Source organism: Polistes fuscatus, unplaced genomic scaffold, assembly GCF_010416935.1.
Source record: "Polistes fuscatus isolate 324 unplaced genomic scaffold, CU_Pfus_HIC Scaffold1, whole genome shotgun sequence".
Taxonomy (NCBI): domain Eukaryota; kingdom Metazoa; phylum Arthropoda; class Insecta; order Hymenoptera; family Vespidae; genus Polistes; species Polistes fuscatus.
Genome location: NW_025112997.1, coordinates 14,729,470 through 14,752,372, shown reverse-complemented (window position 1 = coordinate 14,752,372; position 22,903 = coordinate 14,729,470). Strand labels below are relative to the sequence as shown.

Below are 22,903 nucleotides of genomic sequence, written 5' to 3'. Positions count from 1 at the left end.
CTCGTATCTCAACGGATTCCCCTTCCTCGGATCGGCATCAGAATTAATCTTCTCGACGAATCCTCGAAAGATAGTGCGCTTATTTGTAATTCATGATCTCGAGTTTAGAAAAAAAAAGAAGAAAAAAAAGTGCAACTCGGTTATTTAGTTAATATTATCATAATAATAATATAATAATAATAATAATATTAATAATATTATTAATAATAATAATAATAATAATAATAATAATAATAATAGTAATACGTAAATATATATATGTATTTATATACATTCCATCAAGGCTCATAATCGCTCCAAAATCGAGAATTCTAAATCTTGTGTTGTATTTTTAATTAATTATTTATTTATTTAATTTTTTTTCTTTCTTTCTTTCTTTCTTTCTTTCTTTCTTTCTTTATTTTTTTATTTATTTACTCGAGAAGGAGAAGAACGACGAGAGAGTACTTGCGATTATACTTGTTTAAGGCATTATGTCGGTTCATCATCTCGATCTTTAGTAAGTTTAGTCGCCATCGTAGTCGTTCTTCGCAGTTGCATTCTCTTGGCAGTGAGCGAAGAAGAAATGGAGAAAGAAGCACAGAAAACAACAACAACGTAGTGAATATATTTTGTTCTTATTCTTCGTGGTTTTAATCATTTTCTTTTTCTTTGAATATTCATTCGAATCCGATCGATTCGCCACTTCATTGGATTTTTTGCACTTCTTCGAGACACTATGTTATGTGTCAATGTTACTTTTTTTCTTTTCTTTCTTTTTCTTTTTTTTTTTTTTGTACAATTTTAAAGAGAACAAGAGACAGTATTGGATCTCGATCATTCCTTCAGGTATCGCAGATGACGATCGTACGGAGGATTCGAGAGGATTATAGCCAGGTGGGCTAAGAGAATCCGTTGGATCGAGATTTTTGGGCTTATTGTTGTTGCAATTGTTGTTTTTGTTGTTGTAGGATGAGAACGAGCGTAGGATCGGGGGCCGAACGGTACTTCGCGCTCGACTTTGAACCGCGGCCCCGTGTGTCATACAGGCTCTTCCCTTTTGATGTTGATATTTTGCGAGGCGCAAAAGTCGCGCGTAAAGGGTATGCAATTGAACAGCTTGCAGGCCTCGCAATCATAGAGGGGGACGTTGTAAAAGAGGGCAAGAAGTAGAATGAATAGACTGACTATGAGTACGAGGCAAACCCAGATAATAAAGATTTTACGACGCCTATCGTAATGGCCGAAGGAGACGAAAGGCATGAATGCGTAAGCCGCAAAGAAGCCGAAGATAAAGCCAAATAGGTGCGCATAGTTGTCGATCCATGGTAAAACACCGAGTATTAGTAAACCGAAGAGTGTGGTGAGTAACTTGATAAGTGCTCGCCTTGGATGTTTCAGCATTTGCCAGCTATTCAGGACCTCGACGACTAATGTTGCGAGTAATGCAAAGTGTGCACCAGCTGGACCAACCTGAAACAATAAAATATTTATAATGTATTGCATTGTATTTGATTTTTGTTCTAGTCAAATTTAAATGATAGTACGTGCAAATATTGGGTTGCCTGGAAAGCATGTATATATATTCAAAATATAAATCGGCACGCGAATTTTTCCGGATAATTCTAATATTATTTTATTATTACCTCCGCTCTGTAAGGAACGAATATGGCACTGGCCAGATTTCCAGCTAACGCACCGATGAAATAGATCAAAGCGATACGCAACGAACCCGTTAACTTTTCCAAGTCTCTCATCAAGAAATATTGAATCAGCAGAGTGATCCCCAGGTGTAGAATTCTGAAAAATGACATGTTTAAATCCATAGATCGGTTAAGATACCGAGAGTTTATAAAACAAGGATAGCGATACTACCCAGCATGAAGAAAAGTCGTAGTGAATAATCTGTAAAACTGGTCCGGCCATTCAGGATGGAGGAACGGTATCATACCGCAAACGTCATGGAGGCATTCGACTTGGGAGCACAAGGATGCTTCCTCGTGGAAATAACCACCAACAAAGTCACAATACTCCTTTGTTGTTATTCTACACATTCCATGAATACCAATACAACAGGGATGTCCTATCACCTCGCAAACCATGTGCTCCGCCATTTTGTCTTTGTATCGACCAATCGGGAAGTTTCCATTTCCTCTTTGATTCAAATTTTTGCTAATAAATTAATAAAATTTAATTGATAAGTTTATTATTTTTAATATTAAATGCATGATTAATTACTGATTATAGTTTCATACATACTTGTACCGCTGACTGAACGGATTAGTTTTTCGACAGATAGGCCATTTGGTGATATCATCTGGCCATTCATATGGGGCTATGCTCGCTGGTGCATCACAAAATTTTGGATCCAAACCACAAACGGATCCACTTATTCGTCCACCGGGTCCACTGTCTCCAGGGCCCCATTTTTTCCAGGTCGATATTGTATTCTATATATTTTCGTTTTTATTCAATTACTATACTTTTTAATTTTGTTACACATTTATATTATAAACCTACTATATTATATAATATTATTATTATATACTTAATTATTTCTAAAGAAAAAATGGCATATCTCAAAGTTCGGGTAACATTAATATAATTCTATTTACACTTTTACATTAACACGTTGACTGCCACGCGAGTGTTATATGCTTTCCTGTAGGGGTAACAATTCTAACAATGAGATTAAATATAAAACAAAATATTAGTAAAACGGGTTACAGATGACCCACATGGTTCTCCCATCGAAAAAACAAACGTCAGTTACGGATGATCCACATGGCAGTCAACGTAATAGAAACGATAATAATAAATATTAACAATACAGCTGCTAATTCATTAAACGTGAATCGTGAAACGGATTCATGCATAATGGGGCATTAAATTTACCGTAATTGTTGATTTCAATCCTCGGACCAGTTGATTTAGTAACAAAATTAGAATTTATATTATCAATAGGATCTTTACAATATAAAAAAACCAAAATATTGAAATAAATTGAATAGTAAACAATTAAACAATAAAATCAAATTGAACTCACTGAACAGTCGGCTTTACTCGATTGTACACAACCGGAATCATCGTTTCTAATACAGCAAGCAGTATCGCGTTCTCTTTCTCTCCATATGTCGATCTCTTTTAATATTTTAATATCTCGACGCATACAGGGTGCAAATTTTGCACCGAGATGAATCAAATCCGCTGCTCTTGGTCCAAACCAGAAATTTGCAGGCTCTTGATAATCGACCTCTTGCAATGATAAACTCGTTACCAAAACCTGTAAACAAATAAAAAGATAATTAATAATAAATATACCACAACACATCTGATATAAGAAAACAATTAAAAAGAAAAAAGAAAGATTAATACAAAAAAAAACTAAAAAGACTAAATGTGTATTCAATAGACGAAGATGAATTCGAAATTCTATTTAGCGTATAAATGGTCCCATACGCAAATGTATATGTACATACATAGATAGATAAGCAAATACATATTAGCACACACACATACAAACACACACATAGACAGAATAGAGATACGAAGGATCGTGATAGAAATGGAGCAAATCGAGGTACGACGACGTTGAATAACGCGACGACCGTAGCACCTCATGATTATTTATAGGGAAACGATTTGTTGAGAGCACACACGACGGCACGCGCGGTTTGCATAACATTTGCAATCTATCAATTATCGGGTATAAAGTTTTATTCGTAATTGCTTGGGTTAACGATTTTATATATATATGTATGTTGTGGTCAATGTACAGAATCCGAGCATTGTATAGATTGCCCGGAAGCATTCTATAGAATGTCCTATAAGATTGAGCAACATATATTTTGAGCATGTTTTTCTTACATTGTCTGGTCAATCTATAGAATGGCCAGAGGGTTTTGGTCAATTTAGAATATATGCTTTAGATGGCTATGTTTAGAGCACGGGGGAGGGAAGTGTGTTTAAGCTAAGTTTTAAGCAGATTGAAAGGAGTATATAGCTAAAAAAAATCCCTGATTCAAATTTGAAAAAATGTTCAAAAAATCCCTGACAAAACCTGAGGGAAGAAATGTTCTTCCTAATATAGAAAAAGACATGAATTCACACAATTATTAATAATTAAAGATATATACTGTTATTTTGTTACTATAAATTATAATTAATTAGGTCTTACTGCTTATACAGTGTATGATGATATTGATGAACTTTTATAACTGTGTAGAATTTCCTCCAAAAAATCGTTGTCCTGTCAATTAGGCTCTACTCTTATTAGTAAAAAATAATTGATTTTTGGATAAAAGCTAATAATTAATCTTATATGTCAAAAAAAAAGCAAAAAAAGGAGTAAACATATGCATGAATAAATAAATTGTAAGAATGAATTATAACTTACCCTTGCTGATCTATGATTGAGTTCCAAACCAACAGGTCCAAAACCATAACACGCCAAAGATATTATCAGAATGAGAACCTGCACCGTCGTGATCCAATATGTAAAGTAAGGTCTGTGATCCTCGAAATCGTCCAATTGCTTTCTCACTTCCGGTTTGTTGGTTACGCTCTTTCGAAAGGATCTTCTGCAAATATAGGAAAACAGAAAAGAACAAATTTAAGAATATATCTATCTATTTTTTCCTTTTTTCTTTCTCTCCTCATATCTCTCTCTCTTTCTTTCTTTTTTAGTTTCACGTCACGTCTACCACTACCATCAAACCAAACGACTACGGACTACGGCAACGTCTCGTGACATTTAATAAAATGTCGTGGATTCGTATCAATCATTCTCCGTATCAAAGATGACATTTCCTGTCACACCCGGATCCCATTATTATCCACCTTGAAATTCTAACTTTAAACGAGTCATTCGTCGACTCCTCGTTCATCTTTCTCTTTTTCTTGTTTTTTCTTCGTTTTATCTTTCCTTTCTTTTTTTTTTTGTTTTTGCTTTTTCTTACAACGTGAAAAATATATGTTGGAATATCGTTTGAAAAAAAAAGAAGGAAAAAGAAATGATGATTAATAATAGAATTAGGAAAAATTACGAATACCTTCATATTTCTATGAGATCAATCATAATGATTGGTTATGATAAAATATATTACGTTGATAAATTAATCATCATCATCATTAAGATCATAACCATTATCATATTTATCGTAATCGATCATTGTCATCGTCATTGTCATGGTTATCATCATAATCATCAAGAAAAATGAAGAAGAAGTTACCGATCAGGATATTTATTCGAAGTTTACCTTACAATTATAACGTCACAATATCTTAACGTAGTAGTAGGAAACCAAAGTACAAACTTAGAGATCCAATTTTGAATTGGTACAAACAGCTTTTTCCATTAATATTTATTTATGCATGAGATTCTTGAGTCTTGCTTCAGAGAAGTCTTTGTTTCATAGGAAACTATGCTTTCTCTCTCTCTCTCTCTCTCTCTTTCTCACTTTCTCATTCTCATTCTCATTCTCTTTCTCATTCTATGTACGTTGCTTAGTACATAGAACTAACTTCGTTAAACGAACGGTGAAAAGTGAAAGAGCGTTTCGCCTGAATAAATTGTCGAGAATTCGTTCTTATTATATTGTATTTTTCATTCGGAAATTAAAAATCTAATTATTTATATTAATATTTATATTAGATCGAGAGAGAATATTATATTGAAAAATATTTTCATAAAAACTTATAATTATTGAATTATATATTATCAAAAAATATTATATAATTCATATGAAATATCAAAATTTGTAAATGGATTTTACACCGAAAATATTTAAAATAATTAGAAAGTGTGTAAATTGAAGTAAAATAAACAGTCTTTATTATACTTTTTATATAGATATATTGAATATTAATATTTATATATAAATAATAATATAATTGTAATAAAATTATTTATGTAATAGTTTCGGTTTAAAGTGTCAAAATGTTTATAAAGGGATTTTATTTTGAAATAAATTTTTAAAATAAATTTTTGTGATAAATATGATGAACAAACATACCCAAAGAATCGTCCAACGATTCCCATGCCATATTGCCGTCGATTACTATTATCGAAGACACGATCGATGGTACTAGGCGAGATTCTCGTACCACCGGTCATTTCCCTTCTCAGAGAGACACCATCGTCATGCTGCATCTTGTCTTGTCGCCTTGTGTCTTCCCTCAGTGGGCTGTCGTATTTCGACCTGCTCCAACTTGTTTTTCTGTAATATCTATCGTTGTAAAGCGTATCTCGTGTGCTCGAAACGTCGAAATACTATTTTTTATTCAATTTCCAATTAATACAAACGCATCTATGCATGTAAAATTTAAATAACAAATTCTATTATTTTTTTAATAATTATATATTATTACTTCTAATAATTCTTGACGACGAGCACACGTGGTCTAACAATAGTATGGCGGTATGTAAATTATTGATTAAATAAATTTTTTTTCAACTTTTTATAATTTAAATACTACGTTAATCATCAATCATGGTATATAAAATAATAACAATTAATTTAGATTCGATAAAAAATACAATAAATCAATGTGAAAGCGTGATATTAAAGTAAAACCGAATTAAAAGGAATTAAAATAATAATTAATTATCGATTAAACACATACCTTGAAGTATAATGGTCCCTCGTGACCTGATGAGGTCTCCTAACTTGTCCGTCAATCGTACTCCTTTCATCTTTTTGCTGTGCGAACCTGTAAAAGAAATCGTGTAAATTTACTTCCATTTGTTTTTTTTTTCCTAAAAAAAGGGGAAACCTAAAACTAAGTTAGAGTTAAAGGTACTATTCGATATTTGTCGCGATTGTGGTCGATAAAATATTGGACGGTTGAAGGAAAGGAACGGAAATGACTGAATAAGGATACGAAGATAGAAGGATTGGAAGGATGAATCTGACGATACCTGACCAATTCCTCGCTCGTATCACGTTCGTTCCCAGAATCTCGAATTTCTATCTTGCTATCGACATCTTCGGCTTTAGCCAATCCACCAGTAGTCTGTTCGATTTGCGTTTGGGATTGTTGCTGACTCGACAAAGCTGGCGGAGGTAATGGCGGTGGTGGAGGAGGTGGTCTTTCGAAAAACGATTCTTCTTCTTCCTGGCCGCTTTCTGGGGATGATACACCTTCTGCCCTTGACAGATACGCGATTACGCTCGGTGGAAAACTTCGAGATTCTGGCCTCGTTCGAGATCTTTCTCTTGGACGTTGTCTCGTCATTGACTGAAATAACATAACAACAAAAATTCAAATTAGATCGAACAATATTAAAAATTGTATCAATAAACACGTCCCTTAAAGGGTTACAACATCTTAATGTTTTGAAAAACTAACATAAAAAAATGACCCTACTTGAAAATTATGTCAAACAAAAATTTTTTTATTATACTAGTTTCTACGATCTAAGGTGGTGTAATCCCTTAAATATAGTAGTAGTAGTAGTTTATTGCAAAGACTGCGAGTGAATTTATAGGTTTACAATATTTACTTAATTACTTTTATTTCATTCATTTCACTTCGTTTTTAGAATTTACGTTATACTTTCCTTAATTTTTTTTATTTAACTTGTTAAACATTATTATTTAAAGGTATATATTGTATAGTTGACGATCTAATATATATTTTCGGTTGATTATTTATTTCATAAAATAATTATCAAATCAATGTAGATTACTTTCTTTGCGCACACGCATTACGGGTTGCCTATCACCAGGGGGTCAAATGCGCGGCACTTTTGATTCGCATCGATAATCGGTAGATGGCGCTGACTGTATGCTTCGACCGATCGATCAAAGAATCGAGACACTGCGCGCGTCACGTTGGTATTTTGAATTTACAGCTGGAGGTAGGGTAACGTTGAATATGTTATTAAAATAAGTAAGGATTTTCATATGAGATAAGAAAAGTTCGAAGAACTTGGATCGTTAAGATAGGTTTCTTAACTACAATTAAAGGTTAGGAACGCATACCATTTTAGAGATAAAATTATGATAACGTATATGTCTCTCTTTCTCTCTCATTCTCTTATGCCGGTTGTTATAGTCTTCTGTAATTCGTGGTAGGAAGTATCGTAATCATTTTCTAACGATATGCACGAAAGCCGGCAAATTACAAGGTTACGCTCGTATTCGCAGAAAGTTATCGGGTTTGATGTCGTTTTTAACGAGCTTAAGCGCCTCTAACCGCATATCAAGCTAGCTCCTACGCGAACTAGTGGTTGTTTCCCTTTCAAAGGGCAGCACGATATTCCCTTTTAGAGATTCCTCGAATTGCACGTTCTCGAAGTAACACAGATGCACCAGACGATAACGTCTTTCCGCATTTGAAATACTTGCTTTTCTACAGAGACTCCACAATCAAAGAAAATTAGATAAAGAGAGTGCAAAAGAAATTCAAGATTTTTCATTAAACTCTCGCAGATGCATCTACAAAACGAGCATTTACTACTTTTACCACCAATTATAGAATCTACATCCCTACATTTCGCTATCATTTGTATGAAATTATTCGATCTAATTCTAAACGCGATTATTTGTTTTTTTCGTATGCTTTGTTTATTAAAATGAAACATTTTCTTTACGATAATTGCTACAAATGTAATAAGTTTCAACATTTTAAGCTCATTCTGTGGAATATTCTACTGTTAATTATTTAGTTGATATTCAAACAAATCATTTGGTTAAAAGTTCATATATCTTTCTTACACGATCCATGTCTCACAACCTAATCATGGACCGTGTTAAATTTGTAATTTTACCTTACATCAAAAATATTCGAAATAATAATTTTGCCTTTAATTCTTTGCACAGTAAAGTTATCTCTGACGTGACTAAAACATTTTTTCCTACAATTTCTAGAAGAAAACAACTCAGTATAAAATATAATGCAATTTAAAAAAAAGAAATAAAATTTCTGTGCAACAGGTCTTTTTATTTTCCACAATTCTGTGCCGCAAAGGGTTATTAACGATGATAACCGTGTTTGTTAAACGTTAATAATTTCATCTTAACGTTCATTTAATCATCTCGAATCTAATTAGAAAAGACAATCATTTAAAAATCATCTCACCGTGGAATACATACACAATAATGATGTTTCGATTATTCATTCAACAATCGTCGTACTTTAACACGACAGAGGACTTCGCGTCCATTATAGTCACGGAATCTATAATAGTATTATCGCGTTAGCTGTTAATTTCGAGAATCCCGGAACGTCATTCATTGATATTAACTTATGAGCTTTCACGTCGATTGCCGATGCACGCAGGAGAACATGGGCAACAATTGATCGGAAGAGGAGTAGGAAGGGAAGGGACTGGCTGGTTGGGTTAGACCCTCCATGGTAATTTGATTTTACAATGATCGTTAATGAGCTTGCGAATTTGTGAATTATTTTATCTAATTAGCTATGTCATTATTTATAAACGTGTAATGCATTTATAATCAATCGCGTTATATCATGGTTCAAGGTCCGTTAATGGTAAATATCGATGATGCTTTCCAATAATACGTTTTGTATGGAAGTAATGATAATAATATAATAATATAACTTTTTATTTAACAAAATATTTAGATACCCTCACTCAAAAATAACTTGAAAAAAATGTTTTGTACTTTAAAAAAAAAAATTAAATGTAATATTAATTAATTATTAATATAAAAGGGAAATTTGAACACTAATGAAAATTAAAAAGGCAAAAAAAGTTGAGAAGTAAGCAAAGTAAAGTAAAACTTAAGGATTTTTGTAATAATTATTATTAAAAGTGTTCCACGCATACAAATACAATGACGACGACACAACTACGACAAGAAGGAAGTTCATAGTCATCGGTTAATATCGATTTGTTTGTTGTATTAAGTGTGTAGGAGTTGCTGCGTCCAGGTTATATTCCAATTCAGTCCTGTTTAATACCTACGATCGGCTTTTATCTTTCATACACATCCAAAGGTATATAAACGTGTTACACGATTATATAGTGTTACGTTACCTACGATAGTAACGTTATAAATGCAATGTCGAAGTAGCATCTAAGCCAGCTTAGATCCCATTACCGATATTATCCTCTATGAATTTCGAATATTATGCCACTATTAGATTCGATTATAAACGTTGACAAAATATCTATACGGAATGAAAATATTTTATAAGATAAACATTGTTTAAAATTGTATTATATTAATATTGATTTTTTTTTATCCTTTCTTATGTTTACTTCAATTTTAGAGATTAGATTTTAATTGATATTTTATTTTTATGAGGGATCATTTTAATATTATTAGATAGTAATATTAGAAATTTAAATCATATCCAGAATATTGTCTTGTTTATTGTAAAATATTAGAATATCTTGTTAGGGATTGAATCTAGTATAAATATTTGTTTGTGTTACTTTTATTTTGTATAAAATATATATTTTTCCAAAAGCCCGTGAATTTCTTAATTTCCCAAATTATCATATCTCACAAAGGTATATTTAAGATCTAAAAAAAAACAGTTTGATCTTTGTTTACACTTCAAGCAAAAAACACACGAATTAATAATAACACATTTATAATATTTAACAGTGATAAATGTTTGCACGTAGAGATTAAATTTCAACAAATGCAATCGTACTGTGAAAAAAAAGAAAGAAATAAATGGTTCTATTATATAAAAACAATTTAACCAATCACTGTTTCCTAGTTGCGGAGAAAAAATTGCTACCGTGCGATGTTTTTCTTTGTATCAAAGAAATTAGTGAAAATATATTTTTTCGACAGGTTCGCTACCTCACGAGATATTCACATTTTTACAAATAAAAGAGTTACATATATCTATTATATATAGAGAGAGAAAGGGAGAGAAGAGAATAGACGAAGTTTTAGCTACTGCAATGGACAGACACGGAGAAGTACAGTAGTGGCAGTAGGTGATTGGTCAGACCAAGTCTGCTTGTGACGTGTTCACTTGCTAAGTTCATCGGCATCCACTGTGAGAAGTTCATATATGACCTACTACACAAACACAAACACAGATATTCAAACATAGATACATATATACATACACATTCACACGTACGTAGCATATACCTACACGAACAGATGTTCACACGTATATATAAGTTTTGAGTATTATCATTGGACAAACGTAATACGATAAAAATAGGAAACGTTTGCGAATAATTATCGATTTTATTTTAAACGAAGCAAAGAAAAAGAGAGAGAGAGAGAGAGAAAGTAAACGTAACGATTTGTTTAACTTTCGTAAAAATAAAAACAAGATATAATAAAAAAAAATAGAGATAGAAAAAGGAAGTCGATCCGAAAGCTTTAACTTTTTGGTTTGTCTTAATTAACGATCCTTTGAGTGCCGTTTAATTTTAACATCAAGTAAATTTGTATTCCATTAGACCGGTTCTTTATTTATTTATCAAGATCGCAACTCGGCCCTTAGACTAATATTTGCCTTTCACTACAGTCGATCATTTTTCCGCTTTGTATCATTCGAAACTTTTTTCTTTTCTTTTTCGTCTCCTCCCTTTTTCCTCTCTCTATTTTTCATTTTGTTTCTTCTTCTCCTTTCTTTCTCTAAATTAAACTAAAAGCAATCTATTATGGTGTGTGTGATATGTTAAAACACTTATGATTTAAAAATATTTGAGGGATTTCTGGTTCGTATTACTTACAAATGTCTGACCATGTAAGGATACTCTTTCTGATACTACTTAAAAATGTCTGACCATATAAAGGGTCCCCTGTTCGTACTATAATACGAATATATAAGATAATTCAAATAAAGTAATATTACAAAATTTTTGTTTAAAAATCAAAAATATTAATTATATTTATGTAGTAATATACAAAATGTTTAATCATTAAATATGGAAGAAATTTGTTGGAAATTTTTTAGATTGTTTTTTGAATGGAAGTTAATATTAATTCGTCTTAATATTCAAATAATTTTTATCAAACTGTATGACACTAGCTTAAAGAGAGTATCTTTTCAATTAGCTTTTTTTTTTATTGTAATATTTTTGTGTCATTTATCTATGTATTAAAAGAAATAAAATATAGATGTCATATTTGGTTTTAAAAAGAAAAACAATATGCGTAAAACTTTATTTGAACAATTCTGCATATGTATATTTCCAAGATATAAAGCATGAAGAAAAATGTAATTTAATGGGACGTTCGATCATTTGAATTCATAATGCATAGCCTTCGGCATTCGATCGAACATATATGATGATTATATGGAAAAACTGTTATCCGAGCTAGATTCTATCTCGATTATGACAACTTAGCGTTCTGTTGTGTTCTGCTCTGCTGTATTGCATTGAGTTTTGTTATCTCTCCTACGACGATAATAAAACTTATTTATATTCGATATTTTTCATATGTACATTGTTACGGTACTGCTAAAGGCAAATTTACTTTTTCAACGTATATATGAAAATTATATTTTTTAAAAATCTCTTCCTATCGTACAATAATGCATTTGTAATTATTTATACAGTTATATTATAATAGAAATTTTTCCAATATCGAATATTTTTCGAATATTTGAATATTGAAAAAGTAAATAATGACGTAATATAATGACGTTGATTTCTACGAATCATTCCGATGTATTATATATGTACGATAAATACAAAATAATTTTTTGGAATAACAATAAAGGAGTATAATAAAGAAATAATAAAATGTTTTAATAAAAAGAAGAACATCGTTTCAATTTAATAATTTTTGTTTATACCATAAAACATTGCAATTATTGTTAATGAAAGAAGAGATATTTGAAGTTGCAAGCAAGCATAACAAATATTCCAGAAGGAATTATAATGTCGGTGGTGGAGTGTTAGAGAAAGTTACAGAATTAAAGACACGGAGAGATAGATAGATAGATAGATAGAGAAAGAGAGAGAGAGAGAGAGAGAGAGAGACTGTGCACAATAGTTAATTCGAAAATTTATAGTTCTCGGTTAGATTCGTGCGTGCTGCGTGTTGCTTTTCAATTAAATACGACAAGCAGTAATTTAAGGGAGACTCTCTCTTGCCTTTTCTCTCTCTCTTTCTCTCTCTCTCTCTCTCTCTCTCTCATATATACATATATAAATGAAATATATGAATGTATATGAGTGTGTGCGTGTAAGTAATACGAGATACTCAGAGAATGTAGTTATCTCGAGATGGTATTATTTTTTCATGAGATATTCTCTGCGAAAACTAATTTTGCTTCTCTTCCTCGAAAGATCCTTGCAATCAGATCGAACGATTTACTGTGATCGTGACTTTTATGAGAAAAAGATAGAGATGAATGAAAAGAGAGAGAGAGATGAAAAAAAATAAAAGAAGAAAAGTGTTCTTGAAGGAAGGAAGGAAGGAAGAACGTGTTTTAAAAATTCATTCCCTTCGCTGACTCTTTTTATTTATTCTTTTCACTCTCTTTCTTTTTTTCTTTTCTTTTCTTTTCTTTTCTTTCTTTCTTTCGTTTTTTAGCACACCGACGAACAGTTTGTAAAAGAAGTAACAAGAATACGTCAAAATATTCATGAATGTTGTGCAGAACACTATGCTGTTGGATTCTCTTGATATTCTTCTTCTCTTTCTCTTATACATACACACACTTATGTACATATATACATACATGATATACATATATACATATATATATGCATAGACATCTTTTCACATGTGTTTTCTCGGTAAATTTACACACATGCGTACATATCAAATCTCGAGAGACCGAGTGTAGTTATATCGTAGATACATATTATACACGAACGTTTCCTACGGGATGCATCGTGGAGATGTAACACGAGTTGGTATAGTAGATAGGTATGTACATAGATAGGAACAGCAAGATATATATAATATATATATATATATGTATATATGTAAAATAGAAAGAGAAAGAAAGAGAAAGAGAAAAAGTTTTTCAAAAACGTCAGATTTGAAAAAATATGTAATGGCCAAACTGGTTCGGAATATGTTTTTACCGTATATTCTATGTACATTATATTTTTATGAATAGGAGGACAACATTTTTCTGACTACGAGAACGACAGTCGTGTATGGAGATAACGTTTCTCTCTCTCTCTCTCTCTCTCTCTTACTCTTTTTTTATTTTTTTCCAGGCATTGTTACGTCCGGTAATAAAGTGATTAAAAATTACGGCCGCGTGCTGCGTGGGAAATTTAACGTGGCGGCGTGTGCTTTACTACAAGATAAAATTCGGAATTGGAGCTCTCCTCGTTGTTTCGCGGACTTTTCGATGTTATCATGCCGTTCATGTGTGTACATGTAAATATGTGTGTGTGTGTGCCTGTGTGTTTCGCGTGTTTAAATCTCTCCTCTAATTATTTTTTGTTTTGTTTCTTTTTTTGTTTGTTTTCAAGTCCAACTACCCTCATCCTTTTCTTTTTCTCTTATTTTAGTTTTTACTTCTAATTGTAAGAGGAAGAAGAGTTTAATGTTTAACTATTCGAGTTATTTAACTATTGCTCTACTTTTTTCTTCTTCTTTCCTTCTCGTTTATATTCGTTAATTTAATATATATATATGTAGGATTCATGAAAAAATTGGGCCGTTGGACTGACTGGACCTGGACTCGAACCCGGGTCTTCCGCTTTCCGGGCGACTGCTCTTTAGCCATTGAGCTATCCAGGGCCCAACGTCCAATCTCCTCACGAATGCCTATTTAAGTTTGGCTTGGAGGTGCTCGCATCCCACATATATATATAATTATGATTATATATATTTTATTATTAGATTATTTCTTAAGAAGAAATATATATAGCAATGATGATATTATCATAATTTTGAATATAGGTTAAAAAAATAATAATTAGCATAGAATTTTAAAGATATCATTAAATATAGTTTATATTATTTAAGTAGGACAAGTCAGCATTTATATATAATTATACATTTTTAAATAGTACGAACAGGGGAACTTTTATATGGTTCAAAATTTTTAAGTAGTACGGACGGGATGTTTCCATATAGTCGGACATTTATAAATAGTACAAACTGGGATACCTTTATATAGTCAGACATTTTAAAATAGTACAAGCCTTTCATAAATGATCAAGTATTTCAAAGATAATACTTTATTCAAATATAACATGAATAAAATATATGTATAAATATGTAAAAAAAAAACAAAAATAAAGAGAAAATTAATCGTGAAATGCTTTTTCCCTAAATAATACATCTTCGTAATTTTACATGTATAAAATAAGCATTTGCAATATATCTCGTGTTAAAAGGTCACGCATGCACCACCACTTTCCGTAATAATATCGCGAATTAATTGTTTTAGTGTCTCTCGTAAAACAGTAATGTCAGTTGGATCTCAAATTGCTCGTCAACCCCTTGTCGCATAAATTTCATCTTCCACTATCTAACATTCGTCTAACCATCTCACTCAAACTCATTCTCTTTGATCCACGATCTTCGAGTTGAAGCATATTTCTCTCTCACTTTAGCGTTTCATTTGCGTTTCTACAAAGTCACAGAATGTGGCAGTTAATATTTCTCTCTCTCTCTCTATCTCTCTCACTCTCACTCTCTTTCACTCTTACTTCTGTCTCTCTTATTCGTTCAATTTCTCTGTCCTTTTCTCATTTACGGTTGGTACGTAGATCGCGTGGATGAACAACGTTCATGATTTTCCAAAGATTTATCGCGCGTAAATTTAACACGACGAGTATATGCGTGTGGATGCGCGCGCGCGTACGCGCGTGTGTGTGTGTGCCTTCGTCGTTGCTCGTAACTGGCAACGTTAAAGCTCAACGAAACGAAATCCGATCGGATCGGAAGTTTCGCGGTGCGAATTCGATATTCCTCGTACGAGAGTAATGCTCATATAAAGTCGGCAAGATAAATTGCTTCGACTCTCTCGAAAAGATAAAATACACGGTGTTCGTCAAGTTTTCAACTGAAATCGCTTTTATATCTTCGCAACAAATAATAACGAACACAATCTTATTGTTATATCACGTAAGAGTTTTATTAATTCTATTTTCTTTTTTCTTTTTTATGGATGCAGCAAAGAAGCCGTAAATATATAATCTCTTTGATTTTATTTTATTCTTTTTTTTCTATTAATATTATAATACACGCGTAACAAAAAAAGGAAATATTTAAATAATACAAATATAAGTTTTAAGATTTTCTTTTCATCATTTGTACATCATTTTTTTATGTATCCTACTAAGAGATACACATTAAATTTAATTAATTGTAATTTTTATTAATAACTGGAATCGTTTGTTAAGTATATCTACGTAAATCTTATTGTCATACCAATCCATGTTGTCATTCCAGTTTCTGTTTTTCTTTGTTTTTCTTTTTTAAATTGCAAACAGAATTAAACCTTTTTCTTTTAGATAATGAAGTATCCGTAGTTTTATTTTAACTTTTTTTTTATTTTTTCTTCCAATACCTTGCCAATTTCCTATAACAAAAAACAAAAAAAAGAACCAGAAAGAAAATGAATTTAAATAGAACGAATAAATATAAATAAATAAGTCTTAAGATTTTTCTTTTCATCTAATTCTTTGATGACGATGATTACGTTAATGGCAACAGGACGATGAAATTGTAAGAGGACAAATGATATAATCTGGATGAAATTGTTATGAATACAAAAAAAGAAAAATAAAAAAAAGGAAGATAGAGAAAGAGAGACAGAATGAGAAAACGAGTGGTAAAAGGAAGTTTATGCGATTGTAAAACCAAATGGAATTTCATTTCGAATTCGGTCTAGTGGAAATTAACATTGGGTACTGTTTATTGCACTGTATCGATCGAAAACTGGACCAGGATTTTATCCTTGTGCTACTTGTGTGCGTTGCAATACGTTACGCGATCGTTAATTGCATTATCGATCGTTCCGGAACCAACCAAAGTGCTCTTTCGCAATTAAACGCCACTGCGTTTCTTCGAAAAGCGGCAGGAACGTTAAACAAAAAAAGAAAAGGAAAAAAAAGAAAAAATGAACAAAAGAAAAAAGAGGAATAAAGTATTGCAAAAAAGTTATGAAATCGGTTTGATCTAATTTTAATAAAAATAATATATTGTATGTATCTCTCTCTCTCTCTCTCCTCTGTATTTTCTCTTTTTGATTATCGGAATGTGAACTTTCGTTAATTTTCCATTTTTATGATATTTATAATAAATCATATATAAATACTTAAAAGTAAAGTATTTGAAAGTTAGTAAAACGTTTATAAACATTTAAAATAGAAGAATATCTTGTTAATTAATTCAATTAAATATGAACAATATTTATGCAGATTTATATTAATTTTTATAATAATAATATAATAAAAATAATAATAAAAATAAAATATTCCAACTTATAGTTCGCACATCCGATTTGAATACAGTCTCGAAAATTGGCGTGTCTAAATTTCGATTAAGAAAGTAACTAATGCTGAAAATATTTTACTTCTCTTACCTTCCTGTCTAGAGACGCAAATGACTATAATTCAATATTCCTTAAGTTCATTCCAATGATTATTATCGTTAAGTCGAAAATTCGTTTAAAGAATATCAACGGACTTTTTTTCTTGGCAAAGAAATATCCCTGCTTCTTATGCTTTTTTTTCCTTTTCTTCGGTTAATAACCGATCCTTTTTTGTAGTTAAAAATTAAGAAAAATAAAAGAAGAAACTACCACATCTTCACCATATTTCTTCCAAAAGAAAGAAAAAAAAAAAAAAAAAAAGAAAAAAAAAAGAAAAAAAAGAATTAAAACGAGAAGAGAAAATGGAGAAAAAAGAAAGCGTAAGAAGAAGAAGAAGAAGAAGAGGAAAAAGCAGAAGAATAACTTTCGTAGTTGGTGCTTTTAAGAGAACTGCTCACGATTTAAAGTTTCACGGTTCTCTTTCGTAGTATTTATCCGTAACGTAGAGTCCTTAATTAGTACGTTTGCGTCAGGCTAATTACTCGGCCGCGAGTTCATAAATAGTTCGGTGTGGCACGGCTATTATTCGGCTTTCGTAACAGCGATTTTCTTGGGGGAAAAAAAAAAAAAGAAAAAAAAATTGTTTCGTGTACGTGTGTCTTTATATATGTATATATATGTGTGTGCGGCGCGTGAGTTTCTCTCACTGACATTTTTTTTCTATTTTCGTCGAAATTTTTTGTCCTCCAGTTCTCTTTCTCTCTCTCTTTTACATTTCCTTTTCATTGGCTTCTTTCTTCTAGCAACCCTCTGGAGACTAATTTTTTCTATTCGAAGAACCACCACCAACCAACCAACCAACCAACCAACCAACCAACCAGCCGTTTAATTGATTCTCTTGGTTATTCTTAAATTATTAACACATTGAAACGCTATCAAGATGGCGGATAATTAATTTACGCTTTATCACGCGAAGTTTATTATTTTTAGATTTAATATTTCTTTCAATTAATCATTAATCATTATTATTAATCATTACCAATTTCTACATTTGTTTTCATTGAAAACATATTTTTTATCTTCTTAATATCTTTTTTAATTAAATTAAGTTTTCGTAAATTGATTTATCGTTATTACCTTTTTGCACTTTAAGTTAACTCTAGCGTAAATAAAATTATTTTTCCTTTTAACTACTAGACATAAAAACTAATCAGTTTGAAATTGTTCCGATTCAAGCATGCACACGAGTCTTGTTTCTCAGCACTGATTACGTGCTATTAAAACAATACCGTATTTGTACAAAAATATAAACAATAATAAATTAAATACAGTCAAATCTTGGATTCGTAATATTATAACTTGGTTTACGATTACAAAATTTTGATTTGATTAATGAATGACGTCTTGCAATACGAATTTGTCGTTTGCCGAGCGTATTAGTATTATTAAGAAAAATTAGGATTAATTAATTTTATTTTTATTTAATATTCTGTACTTTTTATATCATTTTTATACGAATAAATAATTGTGAAACGAATTTTGCTCGCATACCGAGCTACACAACCTCGGTATACAAATTTTGAAATTAAACACCGAGATCAACAAAATTCAATCAGATTTTGGTAGAAAACAAATTAGGAAAGAATATATTCTATCCAATTTGCAAATATTCGAGTAAAATTAAAACTTCGAGAAAGATTTATTTTAATTAATTAATTTATTTATTTATTTTTAATTATCTGTTTATTTTATTATTTACATATTGATTTTTTTCGAGAACTATTGAAATGACCGATCATAACAATTATCTCGATATTCGTAATTTGTCAATTTAATTTAAGAACATATCCCCCACTGGCGGTGGTTGTACATAATCGACCGTTTTAAAGCATCACTTTGGGATCCTCGAGAAGATTAATAACATTATCCCTCTGAAAATCCCATCGGATAATCCCATTGGATTCGAATAAAATTCAAACTCGAACGATTAGGATATATCGATGAAATTATCACCAATATCCTATGTGATATCGATTAATTTAACCATTTACTCCCCTCTTCCCTCATTCTCCCCTGCCCTCCTCCTCTCTCTAATGCATAAACTTATTATATTTCATTTATATTTCATTGGAAAGAAGATTCTGAGCGACCGGGAAGAGCTGATAAGAACTTCGGTTAACTGGGAAAATCCGTTTGTCCGATTTATCAAATTAGTTTAAGCTGTTTTAAACGTTCTCAGACGTAAAGTACTGGAAAACGGCGTCAGGAAGAATGGGGGAAGGTTGGAAGGGGGGGAAAGAGGTAATCCAAGCTGATGAACACATTCCATGAAAACGCTTTAGCGTGACAGTTTTACGAATACGAAGCTTAAACCACGACACACAACACAAAATTCTTAACCATATTTTATTAATTTTTGTTCTCGTCATAGAGAGAGAGAAAAAGAGGATAGTTTAGTGCGAATCATGGTGTTTACGAGTGGTTTGCGTGCGTATTAAGCTGTAATATAAAGTAGAAAAGAGAAACGAAATAAAAAAAAAATAATAATAAAATTAAGAAAGAGTTAGAGAAAGAATGGAAAGTAAGAAAAAAAGAGGCCATGGTGAAACACGAAGAGTAACCATTACTGTAGTGGTGGTAGTAGTAGCGGTGGTGGTGATAGTGATAGTGGTGGTGGTAGTGGTGGTGTTGTATAATTAAAAAAAGTACTCCTTTGGCCTTCAACTTTGCCCTACTGTTGTTGGCAAGCCGATAAAATCAGTGAAAAACATTCCTTACTTTATTTTTATTGTAGACGTTTTACTCCATCCCTAAATCGAATTAATTGATTATCGATGTTATTTGTAAGACTTAATATTCGATAAATCTGTCTTTTTCATATTTAAATACAATTTAACGTTATTTTCGCGCAATTTTAAGTACGATTAAAGTTAACTGAACATTAAGAGGTTAAAATTGTTTTGTAATCTATTAATTCTTAATATGACTGAAAAGTTTCTTAAATATAGGACGAATTTTTGTGATCTTTCTTTTGAAATAAAAGAATTATCATAATTATATTTTATTTTGATTTTGTAATTATTTAATTGTAGACTACTAACACTATTAAAGAAGTAAGAAAAAAGAAAACAAAGAAAAAATATTGTATAATAACAAGAATAAATACAATATACCCGATAGAAAGAAAACTATTTTTTTACTTCAAAAACAAATATCTTGAAATTAAATTTACTTAATTTGAAATAATCGAGGGTTATTAAATTCTTGTATTATCCGGTACAATTAAAATAAAAAAATGAATTCGTAATAATAAATAATATATACAATATATAATAAATAAACGTTCACATGCTGTACAGTATAGGAAGAAGAAGAAGAAGAAGAAGAATATGTGATTCAATAAAGTATGAAAAATATTTTTAAATATTAAAAAAGGAAACATGATGACTCTCTTAATTCCATGTCCACCACCAATAACAACCAACAATTCACGAACAAATTCGCGGTACGTAATTATGTTCAATCTCATCGTCATACGAAAAATATAAAGATAATGCGTGTATGTAGGATGCATCATCTTTTTCTCCCTCCTTTTTCCCCTCTTCACCCCTTTTTCTTTCTCTATTTATCTCTCGATGGTGTCGCAAGCACGAGCAATATTGACTGCGGAAAATTGCTTGTTTCTAGAACGCGAATCGGCTTTCATGTGATATGGACTTTTTCGACGTGGGTGGAAGAAAGGGGAGGGGTTGGGGATTGGGGATTGAGCTGGAAGAGAGTTGGTATACTCTAGGTCTTCTGCGTAAGCAAAGAAAAAGGAAAAATATCAGCTGGTTTGCGAATCGTGTGCCGTTGGAAAGAAGAGAGAGCACGTCGTCGCTGTTTTTTTCTCTGTTTATCTTTTTTCTTTTTTACTCTTCTCCATTTAATCGAAAACTCGCTTGCCAAAAGAAGAATGGAGGGAAGACAGAGGAAACAGTAAAAAAGAGAAAGCAAGTTTGGTGCACTGAAAAAAAAAAGTTAGAAAAATAGAGAAAGAGAGAGAGAGAGAGAGAAAAGAGAGCAAGAGAGATAGAGAAAACAAGAACGAAGAACGATGAATATCCATTGTTTTGCCTAGGAAAAATTCGAGACAATCGTTTCCGTCTTGTTCCACGGACAAAATTAAATTTCTTTTTTTTAATCATTTTCTAATCATCCTCAAAAGAGTAAGCTTAAAAGAAAAAAAAAATTACTACGCAAATGGGTTAAAATCAAAGTGATTTTGTTTGTCATGAGATTGACAAACAAAAATCTTAAATTTGAAGAATTATATAGACGCGTTTTTTGATTTATTCAAAATAATTCTAACTTCGACTACTTTGATATTTTAAATGTTACGAGTCTCGAATTAATATAAAAAAAAAAATAACAATCGTTTGCACAAAACACATTTTGTCTTAAAAAATTATACTTTCATGACATTTAGATCACTTCGATTTTCATCTCTTAATAAATAATATATATAAATTTTCTCTTTTTTTATTAAATTTGTGTATAGGTAAATATGAAAATTTAAATTCGCATGCAATCGTCATTATCGAATTTATCACAAGAGGAGTATAGTTAAGTAAACGATATCTCGAATAGAGAGGAGAAAGAGTAGTATTGTTTTAAAATGATAAGGGCTGTACCGGTGACGCAAATATATATACACACACACACACACACACATATACATATATATATATATGTGTGTGTTCCAATTCTGTCAACTTGGAAATCTCAAATCTTCGAACCGGTTCGACCGTGTGGCGTTGATTTATATTCTTCCATTGATATCTCTAAAACTTCTGAAACTCTTCTATCCTCCTTCCCATTTTCTAGTTTGGTTCTCTCTTTTTTTCTCTCTCTTCTCCTCTCACTTTTGACTTTTATCTTTAATATCGGACATTTAGAAAATTCATTTATCGATATAACACAGCGTATGAATTGTTCCGCGATCAATTTTATTAACATTTAAATTGACCTATATATGTATATATATTTAAGTTTCAATATGTGATCAGAATATATTATTCAACGAATAATGTAAATTCGAGAATGATTAATAAAAGTAGCGAACGCCATTGTTGTACCTTTCAAAAGCTGTCGAATCGGCATATAGCATATTCCGATATTTTCTACGTGTGCTTCTCTTTCTCTCTCACTGACTCGTGTAACTCTCACTCTTTTCCACACCCATACATACATACATACATACATACATACATACATACATACATACATACATACATGCATATAATACATAGACACATTTCTGCACGTAGAGAATCGTCGCAAACTCGGCGCGTATATTTTTCTTTCGTTTTTTGTTTATCTATTCGGCATGTAGAGTTTGGAATGCAAACCTACCACCCTCTCCTCCCTTCTCTTTTTTCCCGAGTCTCTCGCATTCTCTCCAGTCGCATTCCCTTTCTCCGTACGTTCCAAAATTTATAGGCGGCATTTGATATCGACATCCGAGTCAAAA

At 31.5% G+C, this 22,903-nt stretch overlaps 1 protein-coding gene across 5 annotated transcripts in view; it reads right to left on the bottom strand.

Annotated features, from left to right (window-relative positions):
• Positions 1-644: 644 nt before the first annotated feature.
• The window catches only part of LOC122514032 (inactive rhomboid protein 1), a 255,032-nt gene continuing 232,773 nt past the window's right edge, over positions 645-22,903 (bottom strand). For 2 of the 5 annotated variants that reach the window (XM_043630648.1, XM_043630639.1), the window contains 10 exons: positions 6,899-7,218; positions 6,604-6,690; positions 5,994-6,206; positions 4,376-4,559; positions 3,026-3,262; positions 2,875-2,901; positions 2,239-2,429; positions 1,855-2,151; positions 1,626-1,779; positions 645-1,452 (listed from right to left, as the gene is read on the bottom strand). In XM_043630648.1, the coding sequence (XP_043486583.1) occupies positions 1,021-1,452; positions 1,626-1,779; positions 1,855-2,151; positions 2,239-2,429; positions 2,875-2,901; positions 3,026-3,262; positions 4,376-4,559; positions 5,994-6,206; positions 6,604-6,690; positions 6,899-7,218 (2,142 nt within the window). In that variant the 3' untranslated portion in view covers positions 645-1,020. The remainder of the gene's footprint in view (positions 1,453-1,625; positions 1,780-1,854; positions 2,152-2,238; positions 2,430-2,874; positions 2,902-3,025; positions 3,263-4,375; positions 4,560-5,993; positions 6,207-6,603; positions 6,691-6,898; positions 7,219-22,903) is intronic. The other 3 variants (XM_043630659.1, XM_043630668.1, XM_043630677.1) reach the window with 3 other exon arrangements.